Source organism: Nansenia antarctica (genome assembly GCF_963989245.1).
Source record: "Nansenia antarctica genome assembly, chromosome: 10".
NCBI lineage: Eukaryota > Metazoa > Chordata > Actinopteri > Argentiniformes > Microstomatidae > Nansenia > Nansenia antarctica.
This window is the reverse complement of record NC_137680.1, coordinates 10,031,679-10,047,391: the sequence shown is the minus strand read 5'-3', so window position 1 is coordinate 10,047,391 and position 15,713 is coordinate 10,031,679. Positions and strand designations below refer to the sequence as shown.

At 43.0% G+C, this 15,713-nt stretch overlaps 1 protein-coding gene across 1 annotated transcript in view; it reads right to left on the bottom strand.

Moving 5' to 3' along the window:
• Positions 1–14,536, bottom strand: part of gon4lb (gon-4 like b) — a gene marked incomplete at its 5' end in the record, with an annotated part of 35,112 nt that extends 20,576 nt beyond the window's left edge. The window contains 9 exon segments of the mRNA XM_080540945.1: positions 1,023–1,073; positions 1,245–1,319; positions 2,665–2,906; positions 3,135–3,236; positions 4,016–4,257; positions 7,866–8,707; positions 9,957–10,237; positions 13,297–13,393; positions 14,489–14,536. Of these exon segments, the coding sequence (XP_080397071.1) occupies positions 1,023–1,073; positions 1,245–1,319; positions 2,665–2,906; positions 3,135–3,236; positions 4,016–4,257; positions 7,866–8,707; positions 9,957–10,237; positions 13,297–13,393; positions 14,489–14,536 (1,980 nt within the window).
• Positions 14,537–15,713: the final 1,177 nt, after the last annotated feature.

Genomic DNA, 15,713 nt, shown 5'->3' with positions numbered 1-15,713 from the left:
TAGGGAACACCAATGGAAAACGTGTCTATTATTTAGGTGAGAATGTGAATGTAGGCTATACAAGACAAGTTGTTTACAAGGAAAACATGCACTTTTTGTTTTTCCATGTCAGTGCAATTTATTTTGAATTCTTATGCAAAACGTTTGATGGGCTTTATCACAACCTACCTCATCCTCACGCACTAAAAGTAGCATAGCCCAGCCCTTTTCAGTTGCTTTATTAAGCATACTAGTGTAGCCTACTATGTGCCTTGTATCATTCTGTTTATCTGCAGACTAAGCAGCCATTTGGCACTAGTTTCTGTACAAGTTCTATACAACTTTTGGTTCTTTAAAAGTCTTTATTTTTGTATTGACTGATGCACAAGGTGCACTTTATTTTTGACACTTTTTTGATCTAATTACTCTTAGGTGAGCCTTTTTTGTTTTCATAAAAGGAGGCCAGATCTTGGCTAAAAAAAGCATTGTGCACTGTATAACAGATTCTGTTTGTTAGAGGAAATAATAAATGAACATTTGAAGACTCAGAAGTGTTCTCTTTGTTGTGTTAACAATAGTGATGTAAGTTAGATTTGGTGAGATCACTATGGAATATTAAATCATCAATCTTTGCTCACTACATAGCCTTTCTTACCTTCAGGTGTGCATGAACTACAGGTTATCAACTGTGAAATGATATCTGAATGGTCTTTATTGTCATTGATATAGTACAGGTACCAAACAACGAAATTTGGGAGGGGGAGCTCCCCTGGTGCTAGGAAAGAAAAAATAAAATAACAATAATAATATCGGTATCGGTAATCGGCCACAAGAAGCGGGTAAATATCGGTATCGGTTGGAAAAAATGCATATCGTGCATCCCTAGTATGCAGTCTATGGTCCCAGCAGGAATCAAACCCCCCAACCTCAGTGCCATGCTTTACCAACCGAGCCACAGAGGAGCACATACGTACTCCACTTTAGTCAACTGAGATGTACCCAAGAAATCTATTGTTATTTTCTCATGTGAAAGGGACACTCACCACACCTTTCTCTACCACCTCCTTAAGTCTGGACCGTGTCATCTTGGGCTCCTGAGAGAGAGAAAGGCAGTGAGTAAATCACATTGAATTCAAATAGAGCAAGAAATCGATATATAACCCGCAAGTTCATTTCAGTGACAGTAGCAAACGTTTTCTACAGCAAGTATGAGTAGTCATGCATGATGTGATTGTGCATGGTACTTGCAGGAAGTGGACACTCACAAACATGGGCATATCCTGTGTGTCCTGGATAGCAGCTTTCATCATGGCCACCACATGTTCATTTGTGATCACCTCCTGAGAACAAAGATAATCGATTTAGACAAAACGTTTCTTCACTGATTTGTTTATGGAAGGTCTCAGAATACTAATGTACTTCAGTGTTTCCCCTAGGTTTGCTGCCTTGGGGGGGTGGCATGGACCGTGGCATGGACCCCCCCCCCTCCCCCAGGGGGTAAGACCCTGCCTCATACCAGCGTCATGTCCAGGGGTGTACTTGTACATTAAGCCGCCTCACGCTACGGAAACAGGAGATAGGCTCCTGCCCTATGGGCCATTAGGCTGCAGAACCATCGGTTCTCAAGGCTACTTACTTATGTGGTCTTGACTACCTGTCCACTTTCTCACCTGGTTCTTGCTCTCTCTCTCTCTGGTGTGCCGAGCCGACACCATCCTGCTCTCTCTCCTTCTCTCCCTCCCTATCCTCCTCTCTCCCTTTTGCTGTCAACCAAAAGGTAAACAAAACAGCCAGAGTATTTATAATCTAATAAGAGGCATAAATTGATCCATATCAATTTATAACATAATTATAATTGAATATTGGATTGCTGTGGGCAATCCAGTCAGATAATGTCATTTTGACTTTACTCTCTCACCTGAAAAAAAATTGTAAGTCCAACTATAAAAAACTGACATTTCCAATGCTTCAATCAACTGTCCATGTACTGTAAATATGCCATTATGGTATTACCATGAAGCCCAACTCTAGCAGAATAAGAAAGATAGTATATCTACTTTAAGTAAAAGAATAAAGTGCCTCCAGTTAGCTCTTTAGCTGGCAAGTGTGCAAGTGACACTATTTACACTATTTACACTATGGAACTATAGTCAGACACTTTCTAGTCACGATAATAACGACCAATTTTAACCAACTTTCTCTGTCAGAACACTCAGCAATTATATTTGCTAACGTTTCAACTTGCTTACTTTCAATCTGCAGACATCACAGCCGGCAAAAACTCTCGCGTCTCGCGCGCACACTTGCGCAACATCTTGTATTATTCTCCAGCGCTGGCACAGCGCGAAGTGTGGAGATAGGTCTGGCTATGCGAGACTACGGCGGACTAACGTTACCAACGAGCCTATGGGCTCGCCACTCGCCAGATTCGGGTTGGGTGCGTTTAAAAAAACGCGGATATTTTAGCCTGCTTGTCAGATGTTTGGTGTCTCCGTCAGTAATAGTTCCTCTTTCTTGGGGGGGCGGGGGGTTCCGTTGGGAGGGCGGCCCGCCCCCCCAAGGCAATGGTAGGGGAAACACTGTACTTAGCAATAATAGTCCATTATATTATTGGAAATGTCAATGTTTTGACGTTCCCTGGGTAACTTAAGAAAGTTGTTTCTTAAAGTTTCTTAGTATACTCACGTGGAGGATGGTGCGGACGTTGACAGAGGTCAGGTTGAGTTGCTGTGACTTCCTTTCTAGGTCAATGTCCAGCTGCCCCAACTCACTGTCCTCATCCTCACTCTCAGTCTCCTGGCACGATGATAGTTCGGGTGTGTTTCCTGCCCCGGTGTGCCCCTCTCCTCGCCCAGAGACTAAAACTCTCCTTGCCTTTGCACAATTCTTCCTATTTATCATCCTCTGGCCCCCACAACTCTCTCCATCTAGTTTTCAAATCAGAAAAACAAACTAAGTCAAAAAACTACAACTTAAATTCAGACTAACATAACTACTAAATCCCATGTTGCTACTTCATCATTAAAGACCACCATATTAGATTGTTTAGGCCAGACCTAGCTGGCTACTTCTTACCTTTGGCCTGCTATGGTGAATGTAACAGAACATTCACTGTAGTAGTCACTTAAAAATGTGACCAGCATTGGGTAGCTCACCTAAAGTGATGACCAGGCCCAGTTCTGTGTCCTCTTCAGCCTCTGATTCGCTTTGTGAGGGACTCAGAGATCGTTGAACCTCCTCCCCATTCCTAACTTGGCCTGCGGACACAACACAGCGTGAGAATAGACAATGAGAATTTAATTTAATAAAACAGCAAGGTATCCAGCCTCTGATAACAATGTAAGCCAAGATCTTTGTTCCTCCTTCCCCAACAAATTAATTCTACCTTTAGATGGTAGGTTAGGTTTATCAATGGATGTCTAGGCCAGTTCGTAAATACAAATGAGTTAGGCCTAAGTTTTAAAATATGATTTAAGTATTATTATTCAAATATACAGCCACTTTATTAGGTACACCTTTCCAACTGCTTGTTAATGCACATATCTAATCAGCCAATCATGTGGCAGCAACTCAATGCATTTAGGCATGTAGACATGGTCAAGACGATCTGCTGAAGTGTGATTTAAGTGACTTTGAATGTGGCATGGGTGTTGGTGCCAGACAGGCTGTTTTGAGTATTTCAGAAAGTGCTGATCTACTGGGATTTTCCTGCACAACCAACTTTAATGTCAATATGGACCACCAACCACCTTTCGGAGGAATGTTTCCAGGACCTTGTTGATCCGGTACTAGCAAGGTGTACCTAATAAAGTGGCCGGTGAGTGTGTGTGTGTGTGTGTGTATATATATATCATATACACTTCAATGTAGTCCTATCTTTACTAGACAATTCCCACACTGCGTTGTTAAACACATTACACTTAGGGGTACTACACTTGGGGGTACACCTATCAGATATAATCCCTCGGCTCTCCCAGATGTTAGAATCCCACACTCTGTCAATACATTTTCCCTCCATCATCCCATCCCTCCATACCTGGTGCAAAAGGCCTCCGCTTGATCCTCGGAGACAGCCCATCAGGGACCACTATTCCAGAGCCCTTCCCGTTAGTCTGGGTGAAGATGAGCTTCCTTCTTTTAGGTGGGCAGTGCAGACCACCATTGGAAACCTGGGTCTCACAGACAGTTTCAGCTCTTTTTAAGTACCTTTTGGTACGCATGTGCCTCTGTTCTGGAGAGCTGGATCTGTGTTTCCGGGCCATGTTCATGCTTTCAGGCCTAAAGTGAACGTGTGGGAACGTATGCAAGTGGTTTGAATCAGATGATAAGAGGTAGGGTGTTGTTGGGTAGTCAAGTGGTCCGCCAGGACTAGGCCAACACTTCCCAAAGTCCAGGTCGGGACCCCATGTGAGGTCCCTTGTTGAGACAATCAACCTAACCGCTATGATTTGATAAATAAGACGCAAACAACATGTTTACATTTTTGGCATTTAGCAGACGCCTTATTCCAAAGCGACTTACAATCAATACATTTGAATACTAAGCATGTGAATCAGCAGTCCACTATTCGTTGCAGGAAGAGTACTCTAGCTCGGGCCCGGGGCCACTGATAGAAGGAAAAACCTTCTCCCTATTATCGCCTTCTACTATTTTTTTTTTTTTTTTTTTACTGGAGAAACTGAGAAACAGTACAAGGGGGGCAGTAGAAGTTCTTAGGGACACAGTAGAGGGGAAAGCGGGTGTCTTTAGGAGACGTAGTGGTGAGGGTCAGAAGATGTCTCAGGAGGAGCAGTTAAGATGTTTACTAGAAGTAGCAGGCACGTAGCATCATAAGTGGTTGGTTTTCTAGATCGGTCTTAATGTTGACAACAAGGTAGCCTGAACATTATGATTAGGAAAGTCACCTTCTTTGCTGTCCTTATGCTATACTCTTTAGGAACACCTTATCCAGGGGCTCCCAGTCTTGCCTAGCGAGCCCAGATTGACATAAAGAAATGTTCGTGACACATGTATTCTAATGAATTGAAACCCTAAAACACTGCGATATAGGCTACAGTCAGTGGCAATACACAGACAATATTATACTCAATACGGCTTTTATGCCTGCCCTGTTAGCTATAATCAATGCACAACAACAACAGAATCGTTCGGTCAACACCGTCGATGCGATATCCAGAGATGTTGATTAAACCGCTTATGATTACAACTCAACCCTTCAGCTAGCTAGCGTTAGCTACTGTTGTTATTAGCTTGCTAGCTAGCCCTGTCCAGCTAGCAGACCAAACTCAAGAGGTCATCCGTTTTAGTGCCCGTGTCCTTGTCATTAAAGAACCGTGTTTATTTAACTACACAGCGCTGTCATATATATATAAAATACATGTAATAAACAGCGAGAACGATGTCTTACCCGCAAACGGGCATTTGTAGCCATGAGAAGCAAAGACAAAATCTAAAAACAAAAATATTACGGCGCCCTTTAGCGGTGTGTCACACACAAACTCGCCCGACGCTCCTGACTACATGTTTGCATGTATGGTTCCTACTCTATTAAAGCCCTAATGTATGGCGTTGGTTCAGTGGGCTAAATTCAGTACCAGTCTAGTACAGTATCCTACAAAGTTGTTGAAAGGCATAATTTATAAATTAACTTAATTAAAGGAACCTCTTTAAATAGTTTATAGCCCAATTCAACTTAAGAAATAATGCCTATTTGCCTACTATCTATAACCTAACTGTCAGCCTGATATTGATGGCCTAGATATTGACCAATAATCATTCTGACTCTCAACAAAGGCTTTGTGCTCAGTCCCTTGCTGTACTCCGTGTTTACCCGAGACGTTGTGGCCACGTTATTAGTTGTGACTTTTGTGAGATCCACCCCTCATACAATACGGAAGACAATTCCTTGAAACAATTCCAAGAAACTTTGGAGGTTTGCAAAGTCTTCTTTTGGTAAAGGTTAAAAGGTGGTTTGGACTAATAGATAGTCTGATAGATGAATGGATAGAGTGTAAATTGGTCATTACATAAATGAGGGGGCTAAAGTGTGACCTTTGGGTCAAACATTTTAAAGTGGTTTGTTGTCAGGGTCTCCCCTAGGGGTCTAGCACCACGGTCTACAGATTCAATTTAATTGTCATTGGCAGAGTACAGGTACACAGTACAGAGACAACGAAATGCATTCGCCATCCAGCCAGATAGTGCAACGGTATGCAATATGAATGAATGAATGAATGAATGAATGAATGAATGAATGAATGAATGAATGAATGGTCTTTATTGTCATTAATACAGTACAGGTGCCATACAACGAAATTTAGGAGGGGGGGCTCCCCTGGTGCTTGGAAAAAAGACTAAAAACAAGAGGGCCAATATGTACAGACAAGGGCGAAATATGTATAGTAATCCATACAGTAATACAGTAATATATTTGAAAGTATGTGATTAAGGTGAGAATAAATTCTTGTCTACACTACAGACACAACCTGACTATCCATTCTGTTTGATATTTATTCATTCTGTTTATTCATTCTCAGGTCCAACATTTCACCACTAGAGGGTAATGTTTTATCTTACATAAAATGTATGTCTGTGTGAGGCAGCATTGACTCAATGATGTTGCTTATGAGTCTCTGAAGCAACATGTTAGCCAGTACAGGACCTCACCAGCAACAGACAGGAGTGCTATCCCCCTACTATCGCCACAGATGGCCTTGTCACCCTTGTTCTTATAAATGACAATGATGTTTACATCTCTCCATTGCTGCGGGATGTTCTCCTGCCTGGGTGATGTACTGGTAGAGGGTTAAGATAAGGGCTACCACAAGATTTAATGTCTATGAACTGGAGTAAATGGACCGAATGAATGAGTAGGAAGGAAGCCCCCCCCCCCCCAACCCTCCCCGATCCCACCCCTCCCACCCCCCTCCCTTTGTCTCTTACTTTTCTATTTCTATCCCTATAATTTCTCTCTTTTTTTAAAAAATATTTTCTCTCTAGTCTCTATTCTTTATTTTCTTTATTTCTTGTTCTCTCTATAAAAAATAAAAAAACAAACAAAAATGATGCAGGATGAACTTAAACAAGTGAAGAACTTGTAAAGTGTGTGAAATGAACTTGTGAAATGTAATGTAAAGTCCTGCAATAAAGTATTAAAAAAAAAGATTTAATGTCCATCTGTCGAAAGCGCTCAACTCAGACAGACTTATGATATAAGTGCATAACAACTGTAAAGCCGGTAGTTTAGTTTTTAAGTTAGCCAACTGCTTGTGGGCTCTATGAATAAGATAAGATAAACTAGATAGACTGGAATAAATACAGATACTTAAAAGTAGAGATCACACTGCTATAAAAGTTTATTTTGTATGTATTTACAATAAACACTAACCAGCCATATGAACAACATTCATGCTATATCATATTCATATTATGAAGAGGGGAGTCCGGACAGCAATCATTTCAGACAAGTGGTGTAATGCTAAATGGATGCATTTGCTTGGAGGAAAAATGAGAATTATCTAGGTAGGCTATATGGAAAATTACGTAATATTTTTGCAAGGATTATTATTATTATTGTAGCACTACACCTGTTTCATACTGTTTACTGTTAGGCTGGCTGGCACTGGACCCAAGGAGGTGATTCTGAGACAGCGTATGCAAGGAGCCCGTGGGCGCGTTTATTCAAAAACAGGGGAGGGGAATGCGTGAAGTGTGTGGTGCGTTTAGTGGGATGGTTGTGGGATGTGTCACTAACGTGGGTGCGGGAATGGTAGGCAGGTGTGTTGAGTGTGTGTGTGTATCAGCAACCAGTCCAAGTGGAGGGCAGGGGAGCGCGAGCCAGGCTGACTCAACAATTCAGTCTTCCTCTATTTACAACCCTGTCTTGCCAGGACACTTTTCCTTCCCCACTGAAATATGTGGAAAACATGTCCTGCACAGTGTAGGCAGCCCTCCCTGCTCGATCGGCCCCAACAGGTCGTAGTCGCAGAGCCTGCTCCAGCCTTTGCCCGCAATCATCAGCCTCTTGCTGCAGGGCCCTGGCTTCCTGAGGGGTCAGTAGGTAGTTGTGCAAGATGCATGCTGCCAGCACCACCTTGTCTACATGTGCTGGCAGCATGTTGAGCCTTGTATAAAGTGCCCTCCACCTAGCAGCAAGGATGCCAAAGGCACCTTCAACGACCATCCTCGCCCTGGATAATCTGTAGTTAAACACCCCCTTCTCCTTGGGCAGATCTTTCCCTGGATAAGGCCTCATGAGATAGGTCCTGAGGGGAAACGCAGCATCTCCCACCATGACATAAGGCATTTCCCCCAGTTCACCAGAGCCTGGCAGGGGGGTCTTCCTGGGAACATTCAGTGTTCCCGCTTCCATCCCCTTCCCGAGCCTTGACTCGGAATAAATCCCAGAATCACTGTTCCTGCCGTAGCCTCCTACTTGGATGACCCGGAACCTGTAGTCTGCGTCAACCAGGGCCAGTAAAACAATAGAAAAAGGTTTTTTGTAATTAAATTGCTTGCCATCGATAGCTCCTAGGCAATTTGGAAAGTTCCATCTCGACCAAAAACGTTTCGCTATGTCCTTCCAGGCATCCTCTGTTGGTGTGGGCATTTCTGTCTCCATCATCGATTCAATGATGGCGTCACACGTCATATGCTCATTGCCACTGTCTTTCGTCCTAGGCGGTAGCTGTAGGCTAGGCTTGCAAAGGTCTCGCCAGTTGCCAAGAACCTGTGTGCAAAGACAGGATATTAGTACATTCTTTAAGTACACAAATTCATGAACATCTAACCATTATGTTTCAACCAACAGGTGCTGAATGCAAAGACAGATGGAGATCACTCAGGGACCAATTCAGCAAGTTCAAAAACAAGCAAAAAAGTCTCCCCAGTGGCTCGGCTGCAATTGCACAGAGGGAGTGGAAATACGAGAAGATCATGGCATTTGTGATACCTCATCAACAAACTCGGACGTAAGCTATTAGTTAGCCTAATATTATACTTAACTCAAATATGTGTTCATTTAACTTCCATGCTGGCTATTATGTTATAATGTATCCAAATAGTAATATACATGATTTTCCTCCCCATTTGTAGTTCAAATGGCAACTTGAACCTCAATGAACCTCAATGTTCATGGGAGACTGAAACATCGCCTTCCTGTCTCCTTCCTGTGCACGAGTGAGTTCTGGCGAATAGTAGTACACCGTCTTCCTACATTAAATGCAATTATTGTAAGTCGCTTTGGATAAAAGCATCTGCTAAATTACTAATGTAAATGTAATGTGATAGTGATGTAGGCATATCTGCAAGGTATGAAGAACCGGAAACCAGAGGACAGAGTCCACCACCCAGTCAACTCCCGCCCCGGTTCAACTCACAGACTGGCCTTTACAGGACAGAAAAGGCGCAGAGCAACTTCCTCATCAACATCAATGCCAACCCTAGGTGACACAGAAGCCAGGCTGCTAAAGATACTAGAGGAACCATCCCAGCCTCCACATGTGCCTCAAGAGAATGATGAGATGTACTACTTTGCTATGAGTATTGTTCCTATGCTGAATAGTTTGAGCCTCAGGGGGAGACGTGTTGCGCGTTTGCGCATTGTTAGCATGTTAGACGAGTTTGCCCACATAGAAGCACAAAACCAAACACTCCAACCTCTTTCATGTAGAGACCAGTCATCTCACATGGAGGAGGCTTCGGATGGTGGGATTTTATAATCTTAACTTAATTATTTAGTCAATTAAAGGCAATATTCTTTTCTGCTTTTTTTTGTGCTTCTATGTGGGCAAACTCGTCTAACATGCTAACAATGAGCAACGTTTTTAGTCTTGACTTGAACATATTTGCTGACGTTGCGGGCTACAGTGTTCAAAGTGTATTTCACTGCTATATAATCTAAATACCGGTATGTTATGTTCTACCTATTTCTAAGTATTTATTGATAATAAAATTGGCCATTGTTACCTCAAAGTCACTGCCAGCCGTTGCGCTGGCTCTATGGAGTCCCTGTACTTTGTGTTGATTCTTCTAAGTGCAGGGCCAGCTATGGCGAGCAGGTGGTCCATCTGGTTAGGGGTCATCCGAAAGTACTCCCGGTACCTTTGTTCATCCAGCTGGGGCTCTTGGACCAGATGATAGAAAGCTCCCTGCTCTCTTCTCCTCTGGTTCAAGGGATGAACCCACCATCTTCTCCCTCTTCTCTGAAGCCTTTGGAGGAGTAAAAGAAGAGCCAGTGCTTTCCTGCGATTATAAGCAGCTGCCAGAGATGGGAAGAAGAGAAAAAGTATATTCCCAATGTAATTGTAATTGGTGTATTTATTTATGTATTTATTTATTATAACACTGAGGATGTTTAGATACATATCCATTTAGCACACATACACATTTTGTTGTAGGCTATATTCTGTTCTAATGGGTGATGCTTTCCTGAAGTAAAAAAGAAAAAGCTAGCATACACAATTACGTTACTCTGAGGTACTTTTGCTAGAGGTGTTTTTTGTCCTGTGATGGGCTACCTGCGTCAGTACCACGGACAGCTCCAAGTACGACATTCAGCTCTATGTCAATACAACCCAACTTGTGTCCTCAATAAGTTCATTAAAACCGCTAGCATATGTGGATAAATTAAGCTATACGTACCCATAATTGATGAAAGAGATGTTGTAAGAGAATGTAGGTGCTCTCCTGATCCAGAAATTCCCGCTATGAACGTCTCTGTTAATAACCTCGCGCTTCGCGGGCTCCTCTCGCTCGGTGGAGCATAATGACAGTATGACAATTCCTACTTGACTGGGGTCACGTGACTTTATTCCCTTATAGATGATCCACAGCTGCTCAAACTATCAACTGCAACTCTGTTGATGTAACTAGATTTATGGTTAAGGATAGGGTTAGATTTAAGGTTAGGGCAAGGTTTAGGATTAGTGGTTAGTTAGTTGAAATGTTGTTGACAGTTAGTTGAACATCTACTGAACTAGCAACTATCTATTTGGGAATATGTAGATAAAATATTACCCTGATTGGAAAATGTTCTGTATGATGTTGTTATTGTTGTGGACATATTGCAGTCAAGGGTGAAATTACTCCCGTATACAAAAAATGACAGTGGAGCAGGTAGAACGTTGACGGTGACGCAACGCAGCAGGTGGAGCTTGGCCGTAAGTAATCAGTTATGGTGCTTTTCCACTACGTTGCAGACCTGGTGCTGACCTGGTGCTGACCTAGGTCAGCCCGCTTCGGTCCCCTTTTCCATTCGTCGGTCCGGGTCGCTTCAGTCCTAGGTCCCAGGTACCACATCCGAGCAGGGACCTGGGACCTGGGACCTGGGACGCACGCAGTGACGTGTGACGCTGCACACCGTTGATTGGTCAATGGACAATCGTCATCCCATGTCCCATCCCATATTATTTCTTCACAACCGCCATCTTGAAAATACCACATTCACTAGGAAAATGTCACTACATTTTCTGTAATAGCTTATTAATAAAGATTCGGAAAATTATTCTGACCATCGTATTATCTTAGTTTAATGTCATTTCAATGAATCATATAACTTTTATTTACAACAAGCACAACACAAAAATCGCTATTATGCACCGTGTTTGTCCGTGAATAACACCGGCTGTGGAGGTGGTAAAAAAACCACAATACTCCTTTGCTAACTTCACCATCTGTCTACGGTCATTTTGAGCCCTTAACCACCGCGCTGACACCCCGAGAAGTTATGCCTTTAACCGTAAACTCGATGAACCGGGAGTTCGCCCGCAGCCGTCCAGCCATTTTCACCATTCACTCATGAGTCAAATGCCGGTTTTAACAGGGAATTCGCTCCGCGCTGTGTCCACGGTGATAGGAGTGGAGGATCGACTCCATTCAAACACTTTTGAATTCCCTGGCTTCTCCTCTTTCCGGACACGTTTGAATTGTTATCCTAACCCCCGGTAAACCGAAGTTATTAACCCGCAAACGGCACCGTGTTTGTCTGTGAATAACACCGGCTGTGTCAAATTCCGGTAGATTCGCGTCTTGTCGCTGTTTCCCGATGATGATACTACAGTTCATAAAGCAGACAAGTGAAGGCAGTGGTTTTAAGGGTTCAAAAAACATGACTTTATTATGTGTACATAGCTTCCTCTCTCTCTTTCTCTTTCTCTCCAAAAAAATCACTGCTGTTGCTGTGTACACCCGGAAGCTTTTTGCCAGGCTGCGTGTGACGCGTAACTCCGCCTACTATCCTCTACTCCTCCTACTAGTCCGGGTCGGTTTGTGTATAATGGAAACCAGAACAGATCAAAAGTGACCCGACCTGACCCGACCCGACCCGACCTGACCCGACCCGGGCCGACATATGGAAAAGCGGCTTAAGTGAGCGAAGGGTGACTACTTTACAGCCAGCCGCTACACTGGCGGAGGAGTTTGCTCTCATTCACAAGTGTCTTTATTACACGTCCGAAAGTTGTGAGAAAGTGTTTTTTCTGTCACAGGCCGGGTCACATAGTTGCCGACTGTTTGATGTTAAAACAAAAGCAGCAAGCCCCACTTTCACGTTCAGCAGGATCAGTTTCGAAACCACCGAAGGGTGTGGGGTTGATTAAAACTGTGTCTACCAGTGGCCAGCCCACCAAGAAAAGAGGTTCCATGGTCGAGCAGGCTGTCCAGACGGTGCCAGTGGAAAGGGGTGCCCAGAGAAGGGGTCAGCCTGCATCTCAGCAGCAAGGCAGAGAGTCTGCTCATCCTCCCCAGCACCCAGGCCGGGATGGTCCCCAGCCTCAGAGGAGTACAGGCTCTAGTGGTCAACCAACCTCCCAGCGTGTCACAGCCAAGGTCCAAGGGCACGGTAATAACAAGGACGGCAGACCCAGTGTGTGTGTGTGGGGGGGGGGGTGTGTGTGTCAGTTGGTCAGGTGTTTAGGTGACGGTACCTCCTGTGTAAGATTTTGGTAGGCCTCCATGATGCTCTGTCGCTGAGCGTTGTTCCGATTGGTCAGGATTCTCACCAGAGTGTTCACGTCAATGACTACACACACACACACACACACACACACACACACACACACACACACACACATACAATCACATCAGCATTTGAATACAGATTCTAAAAGCCACAGCCGACATGAGGCACTATATCGACCTCTTCCTGTTGGGGGGGTGGAACTACTACATAAAACAAGACATTCTCCAGGGCCTTTCCTAATAAAGGCTGATCTAATATTCATCTCATGAGGAGCATTCATTGACATCATCCTTAAAAAAATCAATGTCCTGTCAGGGTGCAGAGTGCTATGGGGAACTGTGAAATTCATTGTACTGTACCTTTACTCTCCAGGGCCATCTGAAGAGAGCGGGCGTCCTCCTCTGCTCTGAAGTCAGGGAATTGTCGCACCATGCCCAGTGTGCCCCACCACATGACCTGGAACAGGAAGAGAGAGAACTACGTTGCTGAGTCACTTCCTGTCTTGAAGCAGAAAACGTCTTGTCTCCGCCCTTTTCCTTTCACAACTGGATTATGGTGACACAGTATATAGGTTTGCTTCTCTGTCCACTTTATCCAAGCTAGACCCCCTGTATCATTCGGTTCTAAGATACATCACCAATAGTGCCTTCAGGACCCATCACTGTACACTGTATAGTCTGGTTGGATGGCCATCTCTTTCTGTCAGAAGGCTCCAACACTGGTACACTCTTGTGTTTAAAATCATCTCTGGCTTCTTACCGAATTATCTGCGCCTGAAGTTCATCCCTATACCGAGTGGCTCGGGTCTCGTAGATGGCTACAATACAAGGTGCCACTTATCATGAACAATGTTGGAAGGGCAAGCTTGTCTTATTATGGCCCTTGGTCTTGGAATGACCTACAGACTACTTTTAAATTAGAGGCCCTTATTTCCATAAGTATCTTCAAGCGTAGATTAAAGGATGTGGTCACCGCTCGATGTACCTGCTTTGGTTAGACTTCTCAATGTTTTAATCACCTTGTAAATACCCCTACCATTGTTTGTCTATTGTATTGTTGCCACTGTCTTATGTCCTGTCTTGTTATTTGAACTGTTTTTAAGCTACTATTTTGACCCTGTCTTGGCCAGGTCTCTCTTGTAAAAGAGGTTTTAACCTCAATGTGACTTCCTGGTAAAATAAAGGTAAAAAAAAAAAAAAAAAAAAGCAAGGTTCTGAAGTGCCTTTATTACAATTCCATGCTGTATGTCTGCGTCTATATTACTTTATAAGGATAATGTGAAACGGCATTGTTTCAATGCGGCGGCATTGTAAGGAATAGAAAAACAGAAAGCAAGAAGACAGTCCCTTGTGCCCGAATCCAAATTAAACCTATCCCATTGGCACATGTGTGGATTTGAAATAATTGCAGCAAGTCTACCTACAGTTTTGTCACTCACCAGAGGGCAATTTTTCCCTTTCCAATATACCTTTATATCTACATGAAGGCCCTAAATGCTAGAAAGAGTTTGAGAGAGGGAGTTACTGAGACAAATGATTCTGGTTCACTTACGCTGGCTTTTGGAGGTTGGACCTCTAGGGTTTTAAGGAGATCTTCCATAATGGTTGTGACAGAACTGTCACAGAGATAAAGGTCAAGATAAGAGTTTGTGTGAACATTTTCTCCATCTTTATTTTGGTTTTAATCAGCCACCAAATAGAATTCTATATAACATCCTATAACGAAGGGCCAAAGCGTAACTGTTGCTTGCATTAAAAAGAGTAGACACAGCATCCATTAAAAAAATATGTTTGCTGCCCCCTAGTGTCGCATATAGCGCACAGCTAATTAAGTTATCAACAACACAGTGCCATCAAGCAGGGGGCCATTCCACTAAAGGTGGATCAGTATAGCGGCGATATAAATAAATGCGGCGCTCAGGCAACTCGAGATTGGAATTCAAGCCTCAGGTGATTCCTCGAACGAGGATCAGCCTTGTGTGATGAGTGTTCACAGAAGACAGGCTTACAAATCTTCGATATGGGCGCGTGCACGCAGACATAAAGAGCCCCTGATCTGTCGAAATGAAGATACTCCACTCTGCAGGGGTACTACATTTGCGCAGCATTCAGAATTATTGATTTTTATGAAGACGGAAAAATAAGATGTAAAATAGTGCAATACTGCCGCAATTAACAAGGCGAGGGAAATGGTTTGGCAAGAAATTGCTGACCGATTAAATGCGTAGGTCATACTAGCCCCAGTTATTGTTATATGTTCATATTTTAATAAATGAATATTACTACTGTGGTGATATCCGCAGCAGGCTACAAACCGTCATATCGCCACAATGGCCTAGTGGTATCGACCGCTGCCACAGGTTTTATTCGTCATTTTATATCGGTGGTTCAAATCCCTCTTCAGACGCACTTTTTACTGCATTTCGTTGTCTGAATCTAATCTAAAATGTCATCTAAAAAAGTATGTAGGCTATAAAATGATGGTGCAGGCTAATTTACAAGAACTGACACGATTACAATGGTGTTTGAAGCCTTTGCATGAAATCTTCGGTTAAATGTAAAAAAAAAGGAAAAAAAAGAATCACTTAGTCAAGTCTCGAACACGCAACCTTTGGAACTCCAGCCGGCTGCCTTTTTATTTTATTTTTATCTTTTATTATAAAAATATTCTTTTAAATACAATCATAGCTATACATATTCATACATGTTCATTTTATAGCCTTCATTGTATTCTAATTCAAATAAAATAAATTAAAAACCAATAAATAAAAACAAAA